Here is a 14,753-nt window from a genome sequence, read left to right on the forward strand (position 1 = left end):
AGCCAAACTTCGTCTGGCAACACTGCACAGTAGAGTTGTTTTTGTCGGTCGTTGCGTTGTTGTAAATTAATATATTAAAGTGTGTCCGCGATGGCACAGTTGCTTGGCCTTTTGGGCAAAATATAAAAATTACACGGCGGTGGCCAAAACGTTGCTCGCGCACAAGAAAAAAAAATATAATAATAGACCTACCAACACAAACAAACGCACGGGCGGCGCAAGCGAGCAGTTCGTTGTTCGTAGAAAGGAAAACGAGAGAAGGAAAGAGAAAAATAAAGAAAATAAAAGTGCAATAGATACGGTTTTGGGATTGTGCAAAAAATCGAAGTAGTTTTTCTGCCAGCACGAATAATAGCTCTGGCACTGCTACAGGTTCCGTTCCGACGTTGGGAATAAACAAATACCAATAAAAATAACCCCAGCGCAGCAGAATCATAACAAAGAGCAAAGGAGCAGCAGAAGCATAAAAGACAAAGACAAAGGCGGCGAAGCTGCGGGGGATTGCAAGAGTCCCCTTTTTGGGGTTGGACCAGGAGAGCAGGAACTCCGACTATGCAATACCCTGGGATCTAAAAATCAAACATAATGCCTTGCGACAACGCCAAAACCTCGTCGGATATCGAGCATGTGGACTGGAATTCCGGCCAGCACTATGCAAATGTCAGGTGAGTTTTGCACTCTCTGTTTTTCCCCCCTCCCTGTTTGCGTCGCACAATGCCCTTGACCACGGGTCGAAAAAAAAATAGTGAAGGAACTTTAGGTACGGGGAATACGTGATATGGGGAAAAAATGAATGGAATCACTTATAACGGTAATTAAATGTATATTTTAAAATATATTTTTGAAATTAGTGAAAACTAGTAACGATGGGAATTAAAACCAAATTTATGTACTATACTCCCAGACAAAATTTATTTAGATTTCTTCTTAAATTATACCTTTTCATTTCTCAAAGTACTCAGAAAAGTATAAAAACAAAACTTACATATCGCCAAAGACGGGCACCTGGCGTTACGGCTTCTAAGGTTTCGCTTTCCTCGCAAATTCAGTTGGGCTTTTCGTGCCTGAACCTGAACTTATTTAAACCTTATGAAACTTTAAACCGGAGTATTCGCTTTCGACCGCTCACTGTAAATTAATTATTCTGCGGCAAAAACATTCAAGTACAACATACAAAGAAAAAAATAAATAAAAATAAAAAATAAGTGCAAGCACGCAATTGAAATCGTGGGTCGGCGAAAGGGGATTTTGCGGTGGCGGGTGACATTCTTCTTGGCATTGTCCATTGTTTATTTATAGCCAGGAAACGGACATGATTTAAATGTTTGATTTTGATTGTACGCTCTTTGGGGAAATCGAAATAATTGAGTTTATTTCTCTGACATGCAATTACAAATGCTAAATTAAAGTCTGTTTACCAAGTCCAGCTGTCAAATCCGTGCTGATCAAAACATACTTCGGAGGAAAGAGCATTTTAAACCAGATAAGACAAACCCTCAAATGAAACCCAAAGTGAGCCAACTTTTAAGCAGAAAATGATTCATCTTTTGGCCCACAGATGATATCACTTTCCCCAGGTGGCTTGGCTCCGTTTTTTTTTTTATAATTTTAAATTGTATGCACGCTCGAAGCCATAGCGATCTTTATCGCTCTAATCTGTACTTAGCGCCGGTTAATGACAATCATTGGACAGCCGGGACAGCTAGCTTAATAACATTGTTTAGTTTTAATCCGCGCACACTTACCATACCTGCTCGAAGCGGATCGATTGAAATGCAAATCATCGGCGGATTAACGATGCTGGGAAGAGGTGAAAAATGTAATTGACATGAGGCGCCAGGGCAATATGTCGACAAATTAACTAATTGACCCAGGTTTCTAATAAATATATAGAATTTAATCGCTTGTTTTACGAGGCAATGCCTTTGTTTATATATTTTTTTTTTACACAATTCACACAAAATTAACAGATAATGTGTGGGATCGTTGAGCAAACAAAAATTTTAATTGATTTTGGTGACCTTTTCCGGGTAAGAGATAACCTATGGTATGGTTTGGGTGTAAATTCAAGCTAATAATTTTCGAGTTCGAGTACTAAAATCGAATATAAAAACGGGAACGGAACAGTTCCATGAATGAATTATATGAAATTACGTGTTATTCCTTTTATTTGAAAAATATAAAGGTTTAATGGTAACTATGTTAAGCTCCTTAATTGTTTATCATTGATATTTTATGGTTTAAATTTGAAAATATCATCAAAATTCCCAAGGAGAGCCGTGCCTTTGCTTCCCCTTCTATATTCGTTCGATCGTTCTGTTTATTAAATAGAATTTTTTCACATGAAGATACCCAAAGTTATCTCTAATACCTTTAGTTGAGTTCATAAATATTCTGCTCCCCGAGTGAGTTTTTAATTTATTAATAGGAAAACGGAGCAACACCCTCTCGAATGTCGACGGGTCTGTGGCTTATCACCAGACCATTGCAAATCTAATCTGTCGTTGGGGTGTGTAAAGGTATATATAACGTGATGGTGTTGTGGTTGCTCATGTTGTTGTTGTCTCAGGTGTCGCTGTTGAATAAACATTGGCAATTGCTGGTGTTTATGCTAGAGTCGGGAGACGAGAGACCTGGCCAGGGCAATTACGATCAAATATTTGCAAAGTATGATGAAAATGTAAAATGGAACGAACTCAGCTACTGATAAGACCCGGCTTTTCCGCCGACCATTACAGCCCGCAGTGGGAACTGGCTGCTCGATTGAGCCAAACAAAGGCGAAATATGTATATTTTTATTTTTTTGGCGGCGTCCCGCATCGGTATAACTTTTGCATTAATTGCCCTGACTTGGCCCCCGCCACCGCCGTTGCCTCGAACTTAAACCAGTTGGGACTTAAAAATAAGTTTACACAGCACACAAAAATAATGCGCAAAAAATATCAAAGCGCTTGAAACAAAGCGGAGCAGCGAAAAACAAAGCGAGAAACAGTTGAATTGGACTCGATCCCGCCCTGCTTCATCGCCCTGCTTTTGCGCCATGTGAAGATTCCTTGTTTCATCTCTGGTCCCGTGGAGGGCGTGCCCTGTTTCGTTGCCCTGGCGTGGAATTTAAAAAAATGCGATAATTTAGTTGTAATTAAAAATGTAAGCATGGCAAGTCTTTTGACTCTCCAAAAAATTCGCACTAACAAAAATATAAAGAAATAAAAATGGAAAGACCTGAAATAAAACGGCTTGAAGCGGAATCACCGACCGACCCCGATAATAAATAGAATGCCATAAAGCTTTATGGGTCAAAAAATCCTAGTTCTGAATCATCGCCAGTAGCAATATTAATTGCCTTTCAAAAATGTTTAAGCACTTGCACAAGTTTTGTAATAACTAAGGGTTTTTACAATTTGTAATATTCATAACATTGTTTTACATTTATTTACTTAATTGAGAAAGCACCGGTTGTCGTTACTACAAAAAAGATTTAAGCACAAACACGAGTTTTGTTTATTATGAGGTAATAATCGAAATTGATAAATATAATAAATTCATATTTATCAATTTCGATTTACGCATTTAAAAACATCGCATATCAAACAATATTTATCTAAATAAATAAATTTAATTATATGAAATTATATTATATATGAAATATATTATATGAAATTATTATTTGGTAAGAAATGAAATATTTTTCTACTTAAACGAGATAAACATAGGATGTTCAACAATTCTAAATCATTTTTCGCATATAAAAATTTGTAAAAATTATAAGGTATTTTAAAAGTATAAAAATAATATATTTTTTAACAAATAATTAAGAAAAATCATACAAACTGTTGCTTAATTAATAAGTCTGTTGATTTTCTTTATTATTTTTATTTTTTTCATACTAAATTCTTAATTAATAAATTTCTTAAATAAATTTGTTTAATACTTAAAAGTTTTAAGTTTAAATGTATTATTTTTCTTTATTGTCCCACGCAATATATCGTTCAATTGCCTCGTCTTGAATTCCTTTGTTTTTAGAGATTAAGGCCTATTCCGATTAAGGATTTCTCAATGGAAGCAAGTGAATGAAATTCATATTTCTGCGATAGGGACTTGCTCCACACTTCAATTTGTATTTCTTTTCTAAAAATATAATAATAATTCAAGGAATTTGTAAATATACAACGGAAGCATTTTGTCAAGGGCATTAAATATTTTGCACGGAAAATGCTCAACTGCAGGTGCAATTGAAACCGAGACAAAAAAGTTTGTATTTTTTTTTTGTTAAGCACCTTTCACTCTTTTTTTTCACCTGGTAATGCGATAGCGCTTTGCAGGTGTATGTGTACCCTTTGATATCGCTTAATCAAATTGTGAGAGGCAATAAAAGAAACGCAAGCAAAACAAACAAAAACAATACAAAAAAATCGTCGATCAATAATGTGAGAAATCTTTCCGAGAAGTGCTCTTTTATTATTATTATTTTTATATCGGTTTGTCGATTAGTATATATTTCTTGTTCCGTGTGATCGACAAGAATTTACATATGTACTTACATATGTACCGCGTGTGTGTGTTTACGGATTTGAATCGACATTTCCGTTCTAATTGAGTTGAAATTCGTTGTATTTCAATGTCGAACAGGCAATTTGAATCACCACCCCGTTCCGTTCCCTTTCCCACAAAAAAGCCAATAAATGCCAAGTCATGAGGCTGCTTCAGTTGAGTGGCTCCAAAAAGGGGGTTTTGGTGTGTCTTGTCTTGCCGTAGCGACTGTCTGGAGCCCCAAAAGCCGACTCGGGTCGAGTCGAGCCGTCTGATGAAGTCGTAAAACTTGCGACTTACGCATGTCCTTAACCTCCAACTTAAGAAGGAGAATAACTATCCGTCCATCCATTTTCGTGGTTAGAAAAACATGGGCGGTTGGGCGGTACTTTAAGCGCCGCTTCCTCTGCAATGTTTCATCGATCCAAGGGTAAACTTCTGACAAGGGTATGAGCACAGTAGGACGTCGTCGTGTCCAGCTCTAGTTCCCATGTCCATGACCAATGCGCGCTGGCAGAGCCTTTCACTGGCCTGTCCTTCGCCTCAATCACGCACTGGCCGCCTGAACTCTAAAAAGGATACTACAGACACACGTAGCAAAGAGGTACTTGAGATACGGGGGAAAGTTTACACTGAGCTGAAAAATGGGAGAGAAACTTCTAATATAATAATAGAAAATATAGCTTTGGAATAGCTTTGAACGGAACAATTATAGTTCTTATATTTCCTACAAAATCAACTGATTATTAAGTTTGTCACACCCAAAACAATCTTCTCGTGAAACAAATTATTTTTAATAGAAAAAATTCTACATTTTCCCGCTGTGCAAGTGACATGAGCTAGAAAGTAAAAGTTGCTCGCCGTTAGTTAGATTAGATACAGAGCACTCGTTGACTGTTCCCATACCCCAAACCCGATACCTAAACCCTACAACAGTCATACAGAGCAGAGTACAAAGCACCGAGCAGCAAGCACCTAGCCCCGGTCCCGAGTCACTTCGCAGGTGCTGAGTGGGCGTTTTGCTGGCCATAATGATAGGGCGGCCAACAGAGCTAATTGCTTTGGCCATAAACCAGCACCAGATTGCCACAGTCCAAAAGGGAAGCACATCCACACGGTACCTATCTAATATATGCTATAGCCCTCCCTCTCTGGGGAAGGGGTGCGAATGTGAGTGCTCCCTTGTGCTCGCTGTGAAGAAGGGGCAAGCTTTCAGGCTAATCACTCATCGCAAGTAATTCATTATAAAAATGCATTTGCTTATATTCGGTTATATCTGGAAAAAATCACCGCCAAACCGCATTAGCGGAAATACAATAAGCTTTTCGTTTTTTCTTAATGTTTCACAATCACTGATTTCTTCAATTCAAGTCGTATGAATTCTAAAATAATTTGTATTTACTTGGAATACTGATGTTGTGTTAAAGATCAATATTCAATATTCTAAGGAATTATCATTTCTGGGAAAGTGTCAGTTTTATATCAAAATCAACAAAATGCTAACCTCTTGGGTCATGTTTTTAAATTCGGAATAAACGAAATATTAGGAAAACAAGTTCAGGAAATGTTCTAAATGGGAAATCCGATTAAAAATATTTTACTTAGAAAAATGTACTTATAATTTTAGCCAGAAATTTCAAAGCAATGAATAAGTAATTTCCCTCCTTATATATTCTTGATCAGCATCAACAGCCAAGTCGATCTAGCAAAAAATTAACTTCATTTTTTAAAATATTAAACTAGGGTTTTATAATTATAAAAGTCAACAAATTCAAAAAATAAACTTTAATTTTTTTTAACACTTTTTACTTATGATCGATTTCAAATTCGGCCCATCTAATCCGATTGCAAATTGTTAGGGTATACAAGCTTTGGCTTTAGATTTTATATTTTTAAAAATTTCTTTTGAATACTAATTCCAAATAGAATTCTCGGTACTGTCAGTAACATTAAAATATGTGAACCTCAAATAAATCTTTGTTATTTATTAATATTATCTATGGTTTCTAGCGCCTGTCTCATCATTTCTATGTATGTAAATGCATAATTATGTCAACATATTAGCTCTACTATATGAGAACGTGAGATCGAGTGAATCTGAAAGAATGAAGATAACAACCATTGTTGTGAATCATTCACAGATCACACTCATCCGGCCTAACAGGGCAAGGGTCATTGACTTCTTATCAATTTTGCTTCGTTAATTTAAATTTATGTCCAATAAAGAATGAAAAAAAGGGATGGCATCGGGGGATATCATGAGCATCATCATCATGAGATATGACGAATACAAAAATGTGGCACTGAAAAGTGTCGTAAGCTAATCTATGCAATTCCCATTTAATTACACTATTAGCACACATTTAATCTCTTGCTTAATTCGATTATATCTTTTAATTGAAGTTTTAATTACCCCGGGCATTGCTCATACGACGCGAAATCGAATAAATATTCATTGAATACTTTTGTTACATCTTAGAAATTAATTTGCTTTGTTAGCTTGCCTTAGAAAATGATATGTTCCGATCCATTTTCCCATAACGTAATATTTACATTATTCACTCACTATTTCGATAAGAAAATAGCATAAATTTACTTTGTTTTTGCCAAGAATAACACTCATTTCATTTTTAAAGCGTTAATTACAAATAAATTATTTACTTTGTAGACAAGTGTAATAAATTTGTTATTATATGCTTTAAAATGTCTCACATTTCACTTAAAGTAGTCTAAAAGGGGCGCGAGAAACCCGATGACCTACATTTCCAATGACGTTTTCCAGGAAAAATAGCTATCTTTAGTATTTGTTGCCTCTTAGCAATTAGAAACACACTTATAGATGAACCTAGTGAAATTACAAATAATCTATGGGGAATTACAAACTGATATTAAAGGGGTTAAGAAGTTTAACCCTTCTCAAAGAGAAATCGAACCTATCTGGGTTTTTGATTCGAATTATCTATAAGGAAGATTCAAATTATTCAAAACTGTGACTAACTCAAATCCAATCTCTCTCAATTCCCTTTCAGATTCGGTTCCGGCAGCAGCCAAGCCTCGCAGAACAGCGGCGACATCTGCCGCATTTGCCACTGCGAGAGTGATCCGCAGAATCCACTCCTGACGCCCTGCTACTGTTCCGGAAGCCTGAAGTACGTCCATCAGGCATGCCTTCAGCAGTGGCTCACCGCATCCGAGACCAACTCCTGCGAGCTCTGCAAGTTTCCCTTCATCATGCACACCAAGATCAAGCCCTTCAACGAGGTAAGTACCCCCTGGGTTCTCCTTTTGACGAAAGCAATCTAATTTATTGTATCTTGTCTTTACATTTTGTGTGGCTTCTGCGAAATCGGAATTGGAATCGATTGGATGGATTGCGTTGTTGGAATTGCAGTGGCGCAGCCTTGACATCTCCGGCATTGAGAGACGGCGATTGTGCTGCTCCGTGCTGTTCCACTGTGCCGCCGCCCTGTGCGTCATCTGGTCGCTGTGTGTGCTCATCGAGCGGGCCGCCGACGATGTCCAACGTGGCCTAATAGGTGCGAGCCCCGGTCTTACGGTTCGGCCAGGTCGACTAACTGCACAGCGAAATATCCGTAATTGTGTAATTACCTGACCTGCCTGAACTGGGGACTGCTGCTGTCATTAATGTACTCTGTTTGTGTTCGCTTTTGATGGATTCTAATTAACAAACAAACCTGTTCTCCGTTCTTTCTCTAGACTGGCCCTTTTGGACGAAGCTGGCGGTTGTCACCGTGGGCCTTACCGGCGGCATTGTCTTTATGTACATCCAGTGCAGGACCTATTTGCATCTGTGCCATCGCTGGAAGGCACGCAACAGGTTAGGATTCATTAGGTTTTTTGGTTAGGGATTGAGGGAAGAGTTTGTGAAGGCTTTTTTATATGAAATATAAGCTGGTAAGCTTATAATAATAAACAAACAAATTAAATTCCTTATCCCCTTAAAATTTTTACAATATAAGAAAGTTAAATCGCCCTACAGACCTAATATAAGCGTCTCTCCTACTCAATATCCATTTAAATAATCATAAAAACCTATTGTTAAAGCCAGAACTATCCCATACATACGGAGGTTGGGTCTTATCTCTACAAAACAAAGAAAAATCCCATTTCTACGGGGAGACACACAATCATAAATCAGTATTTTATTATCTGGAATTCTCTATTGAATTAAAGCCCATTGTTCCCAAAGTTTCGTTTGTAGAGTTTTTTACATTTAATTGCTTACAAGCTGTATTACCTTGTTTATATATTTTATTAGAGACCCTATAAAACTGATGCCACTGAAGGCTTAATTGCAATCACATAAACAATTAAGCTTACCGTATTTATTTAAAACACTGTTTATTTAGATTAGCCTTTCAATCTTTTGATTTATCATCTGTCATTCGCCAAAGTTGTAAATCAATCTTGGCTAAGAGAAACAAGCACTTAGCGGCTATAAACAAATGCAAAATTAAATAATTAATAACACTTTTGATACGGGTTTATTATGTGGCAAGTAATTTATAAGATATAGAATTTATCAGAAAGTTTCTAATAATTAAGAGGTACCTACATATTCATATATTTGCTTTGTGGGTCATTTGAATAATCGTTAAGTCGTTAGATGATGCTGTCATGGTTTTAATTATTTAAGCTACAATTGGTTAATTAATCAAACTGTTTAATATAATAGATATTTTGAGTTAAAGGTTTAAATAAACTAAACTTCTAATAAATATTTAAAGATTAGTTTGACTTTTAGGATTTAATTATTATCTTTAAAAATATTACAAAGAGATTTTACAGTAGATTTAACATTTTTCTATACATATTTTAGAGAATTTATACTTAAATATTAAAATAAATAAAAAAACAACTTTAAACTCAATTAACGCTCTTCCCTCTTTTCTTCACAGAATCCTGCTAATTCAAAATGCCCCTGAGAAGATCCATCCATTGGCTCCGCCTTCACCGGTGGCCGCCCATCACCATCATCATCACTACAGTGAGCCACTAGCTCATGCGGGCTCAACCAGCGGCGGAGCAGTGGAGATTAATGCCAGCGGAGCGGCTGCCCACGATGGCAACTGTGCGGCTACTCTGGAGAACGGCGTGGGTGGAGGATTAGGCCTGCACCAGCAACAGATGCAGCAGCAGCGACTGCTCAACTCCTCGCCACATCATATGCTCCAGCTGGCCGCAGAATTGGAGGTGCCGCACAGCAGCAGCAGCGCCTGCACGCAGACAGAGGACGGAGGACATGGCCACCAGCGGCACCATATGCAAATGCAGCAGGACGGACAACAGCAGCTGGGACAGGTGGCGGTGGCCGCCAACATTGAGTGTTCACAGTCGCAGCACAACTATGACCGCGACTGGGCGCTCGACGACGTCGTCTCACAGATCTCCTCATTCCGACCCTGTCCGCAGGGTTCGGGCAGCATGACGCCCTTCCACGACTCCATTCACAATGTGCTGGAGCACTCGGAGGGTTCTAGTCGCGGCTCGGCCACGGATCTCTGTGCCGGTTCTCGACAAGATCTCAGTGCCAGCGGCATATCCACGGACACGGGCCGCGAGCATGCCCTCCAGCTAAGCAGCTTTAGTGGTAAGCAACATTACCCACTCCTACTTATTGAAAAAAAAACTAACCCACATCACTTTGTCTTGCAGGCAGTGGCGAGCACAAGGCGCCCTCGATCAGCTCGGGAGTGTCGCATGCAGTGGCCAATGGACTCGGCGGTTTTGTGTACAAGCCACACCAGACTAAGCGATACTCCAACTCGTCCATTTTCCTGGAGAACCGCGATGTCCTGAGCGACCAGACCAGCGTGGGTCCCGACACGGCGGTGCATCCGCCATACGATTACAGTACGCCGCCAAAGATCGACTATCGTCATTCGGGCATCGGGCACTCGGGATGTTGCACTGCCGACTGCATGGATGGTCATCCCATGCAGTCCAGGAAGGCGGAGCTGCGTCGCTACTCCGATCCGAAACTGAAGCCGGGCGAGGCGGATACCGTGTTGGATATTGACTTGCCCACATCTCCGCTATCGCCACCTGCCGCCTATGCCAGTAACAGCCAGCATAAGCAGCCGCTGGCACCGCCGCTCATTATCTCCTCCTCCTTTGACAGGGGCGTGAACAGGAGCCGGCAGGGACACTGCCCCTCGAACACTGCCCAGATAGATCGATCGCGGCTCAGTTTCAAGTCGTTGCCAAATCTCAGCAGCAGCTGCGAGAGTCTCATCCAAAAGTGATTGCCGGATGTGAATCCAGCTCACCATGTGCTCTCTCCCCCCCTGTAACCCTCTGCTCTCAAGTATTCACCGCTGGTCGACGGACAGATCCCCGAGATCATCCAAAGGAAATACTATTTTTTATACCGCACACACAAAACACACCAATTGGGCTTTAAAAGCCAGACAGATCGCGTGGCCAGCGGCCAGCCCAAATCCCCTAAGTTCTCCTCGTTGTGTTTAACGATTTTTTTGTATAGCAAAGAGCCCATAACAATTTTTGAGACTGCAATGATTAAGAAAAGAAAGGATAAACAAAGCAAAACAAACACTTGACAGAGTGGAGTATTGATTATTGTATCGTTTAAAGTCAAGCAAGCAGCAAGCAGTGTGTGTATCTTTAGATTTAGGCGCTAAACCAACTGATGTATAATTTAACTGCTAATCGCATCATCATCATCATCCAGCCTCCGATATCCAATCCTCCCATATGTGTCCACACCTGAGTTGTTGTCCAAGCCAAAAGAAAGCCTACAAAAATCAACCAGAGACAGTAATTATTTAGTCCGCGTACGAAATGTGTGTATGTTTTGTTTTCTTAACTTCTAAGTCAAATGAAATTTTAAAAAAATTGATCTGTGATTAAGCGTCATTGAATAAACATACATAACATACATACAACATAAAAATGCAAGCATTAACATACATATATTGACAGTCAGCAGCAGCAGTAGTAAAAAAAAACCAACCATTTTTACTTAAACAACAATATAGATATGAAAAAGAAACCAAGAACAGCAACATGACAACCACTAAAAGCTTTTCGCTCCTCCGGGAGCTGAGAAATAGGGATTTATTCTTTAAAAATCTCTAGCTGAAAAAAAATATATGAATGGAAGCCGTTTTTTAGATAATAGACACTTAGCATAAAACAGTAAATACTTATGATCGCTACCAGAGTTACGAGCATAAAAATAAAAACCAAATGAGAAACAAATTTCAAAAAGGACAACTAAATTTTTTAATATGTACTAAATATTTAAATAAATATGTGCAAACCAAAAACATAAAAGTTATTTAATTGATATAATCACCGAAGTTTGGGGACTTTTATCAAGTAAATTAAAAATAATAATAATAAATTATCTTTTAATGTTTTATAAACCAAATTAAATTTACACAATACACAAATTTTAACTGGCATACCATTAAAATATATATACTTATTATACTTCTTCAATATATTATAATTTTAGTTTCCAAATAAGTTGCTACTTTGGCCCCATTAATGCGATGGCATATGGGTTATTTGAAAGGGAGATTCCAGAAACTCTTCAACTTGTCAATATATGCTTTTTGGCGTATTGCTTGAGGTTATTAGCGAACGCTTCAGCTTTCTTCAGGTTCGTACGCCACAGCGAGTATGGATTAATTGACCATCCTAGATCTAGATATGACTCTTTACATAGAGAGTTGCATATTTTCAGGCTGTACTTGTTTTATATATATTAAATTGGAAAAATGAGTAGGGCAAAAGAAACAGATCCTCTCTCTGCTGTCTTTTGTGCGCCTGGTGATTGAGACCCAGCATTTGATGAATTTGTAATTTAATTTTCATTAATTTCTTAAAAATCAAATTTTAGTTTCACCCCCTAGTATAACAGGCGAACAGAAAGCAGAAGAGGATGCATTGACGTCATGCTCTTTGTAGACGAAATGGAAAAGAAAAGACAGTTATTGACACATTTTTTTTAACATTTTTGTTGTAAAACTTTAGTTGGTAAAATTTAGTTCTTGTAAACAAAGCCAAGGCTGTTTCTTTTATTGAATTTATTTATTTTTGTTGAAATCCTTCAGCTGAAAATAGCTCCAGAAACTTGAATGAAACCCAGAAAGAAGACCGGTTTTTCCTGCAATGCAAATGCGTAGACTGCAAAGAAAGGGAAGAATCTGAACAAAAGACTTCACACAGCTGACTTTACTTGATCGCTTTTTATTTTATTTGGATACAAAAATGAAATGCAAAATTCTCCCGAGTGTTGCGGCTGTTCTTGTTACAAACAAACAGAAAATTGATAATTACGAAATATGGAAAATTGAATTTTCCCGTTAGCCTAATTATACAGACTAAGTGTTTTTTTTTTTGTTTATGATAATTGGTGTTTAAAAATTGCTTAAGACTAATGTGAATTGACGTGTGTGTGTGTGTGTGTGTAGAGTGGATAATATTATTACGTTTTTAGTCTTGCACTCTCCGAGCAGCGCGGCAACACTCCTCCGAGTCTCTCTTCTTCCTTCTCCTCCTCTTCGCCAGCGAAATTTCGAGATAGGTCTCCATCTTCTTTTTTCTTTTATTTGCCAGTTTCCATCTTCTCGCCGGCGCCATTTTCGGTTTTTCCATCTACAGCTTTTCCATCAGCTGGGGCAGCAGCCTCCGGAGCCTTGACACTGAGGTGGGCCGGACCAGTCTGCTGGATCTGGACAATGCGCTCGGGCTGGGACTGCTCCTTGCTAGGCGGCGGTGGGGCCTTGAGAGTGAGCACTCCATCGGACGAGACGGTGGACACTACATCGTTGGGGTCAAAGTCCTTTGGCAGCGTATATTTGCGCACAAAGTGACGCTGGATCAGGCCGTGTCCGTCCTCGCGCTCCTCGTGCCTGCCCTCGACCACCACAGTCTTGTCGACCACCTTGACGGACAGCTCGTTGGGTTTGAACTGCGACACATCCATGCAAACTTGGAAGCCATCTTTGCCCACCGCGGGCAGCAAAGTGTTCGGACCTCCGCTTTGGGACAGCTGGCGACGTGGCACCAACTGGTGATGGTGGCCCAGGCCGTGGTGTCCATGGCCATGGAGGATCTTCTCGTACGGCAAGAAGCGGCGGCGGCCCAGGGAGCCGTGCAGTTGATGCTGAAGACGCGGGCGGTGGAAGAGATCGTGGGCGTGGACGCCGAACCCGAAGTCATCCTCCAGCAAGTGCTCCCAGTCGTTTCGGTACTCATGCTCCAATTCGCGAGCAGCCAAGTTCAACAGTGGAAGAATCGACATTTTTGCTTTCTTTACTTAATGTATTCTCCTGTCTAGACAATAAAGGTTTTTTTCTTCTTTTTTTCTCCTTTGAAGTTTCCTTCGGCTAAAGTTTCCTTCAATTTTCGTATGTGACTGCGAGCGTCGACGTCGACGCCGGGCTTTTATACCGACGCCAAGGTTAAGGGGCGTAGTTGTATTTATTTTTGAAGGGGCTCTAGAGAAGCACGAACTTTGATAGGTGACAAGTCTGCTTTTCAGTCAAATTAAAATGAAAGTTGAACAAAAAGGTAAAATAGTTGTATTATATCATTTGAAAATAAATTTCCGAAAAAATAAAATGATAGTTATACATTTTCTGCGAATATACAACATTTTTACAACTCTTGGCTGCTCCCCCTGCTACGCCCATGCCCGGAGTTATCGCTCACTAATACAAAGGCAAACAGCATTTTGTTCTCTCTCACGCTTTTTCGTAGCTTCTGGCTCTTTCTGGCACAGCCGGCGTCGCTTTGCGAAAGAGAGAGGAAAGTTCTTGCATTTTCTGGCATTTTCTCTTTTGCAAAAAAATAAGGAACAGTAAATGCCCTAGTACATAATACATGTACTATATATGTACATATTTATGTATGCATTTATTTAAAGCGCTTTCCGCTCTTATCGAATTGTTTAATTGTTGACTGCTCAGAGTGCAACGAAGCCTGCCGCCGGAGTCACTGATATTTTCATTGAACAAGAAATGGTGCATTGAACTTTCCTTTCGCTGTCTCCTTGTCGTGTTTGCCCTTTTGTTTGCTGCAAACATTTTGCGTTTCTCTTTGCGGCTGCTTCGCGGAGTCAAGGTTTTGCGAAATATTTGCAGTCGGTTGCAGCCAGTATGTTATTTACCCAGAAAACGTTATATTAATATGTAACACATATGTATTTGTATTTACATTACAACAAATAC

At 39.3% G+C, this 14,753-nt stretch overlaps 2 protein-coding genes across 2 annotated transcripts; one reads left to right on the forward strand and one right to left on the reverse strand.

The window, feature by feature from the left end:
* Positions 1–29: 29 nt before the first annotated feature.
* Positions 30–12,006, forward strand: LOC108078804 (uncharacterized). The gene is made up of 6 exons (XM_017172872.3): positions 30–665; positions 7,560–7,791; positions 7,922–8,066; positions 8,248–8,368; positions 9,450–10,141; positions 10,207–12,006. Exons 1-6 carry the CDS (start codon positions 586–588, stop codon positions 10,794–10,796), a joined length of 1,860 nt encoding a protein of 619 aa, XP_017028361.1. The 5' UTR covers positions 30–585; the 3' UTR covers positions 10,797–12,006.
* Positions 12,007–12,748: 742 nt separating this feature from the next.
* Positions 12,749–13,958, reverse strand: Hsp27 (Heat shock protein 27). Its single transcript, XM_017172873.3, has one exon. It carries the CDS (start codon positions 13,823–13,825, stop codon positions 13,127–13,129), a length of 699 nt encoding a protein of 232 aa, XP_017028362.1. The 5' UTR covers positions 13,826–13,958; the 3' UTR covers positions 12,749–13,126.
* Positions 13,959–14,753: the final 795 nt, after the last annotated feature.

This window comes from Drosophila kikkawai, chromosome 3L (genome assembly GCF_030179895.1).
Source record: "Drosophila kikkawai strain 14028-0561.14 chromosome 3L, DkikHiC1v2, whole genome shotgun sequence".
NCBI classification, from domain to species: domain Eukaryota; kingdom Metazoa; phylum Arthropoda; class Insecta; order Diptera; family Drosophilidae; genus Drosophila; species Drosophila kikkawai.

What these genes read in the sequence shown, in the direction of transcription:
- LOC108078804 (XM_017172872.3), top strand. Translation starts at nt 586, where the DNA reads ATGCCTTGCGACAACGCCAAAACCTCGTCGGATATCGAGCATGTGGAC. An exon ending in AGATCAAGCCCTTCAACGAG is followed by an intron (nt 7,792 to 7,921) that starts GTAAGTACCCCC and finishes TTGGAATTGCAG; the next exon opens with TGGCGCAGCCTTGACATCTC. An exon ending in TGTCCAACGTGGCCTAATAG is followed by an intron (nt 8,067 to 8,247) that starts GTGCGAGCCCCG and finishes TTCTTTCTCTAG; the next exon opens with ACTGGCCCTTTTGGACGAAG.
- Hsp27 (XM_017172873.3), bottom strand. Translation starts at nt 13,825, where the DNA reads ATGTCGATTCTTCCACTGTTGAACTTGGCTGCTCGCGAATTGGAGCAT.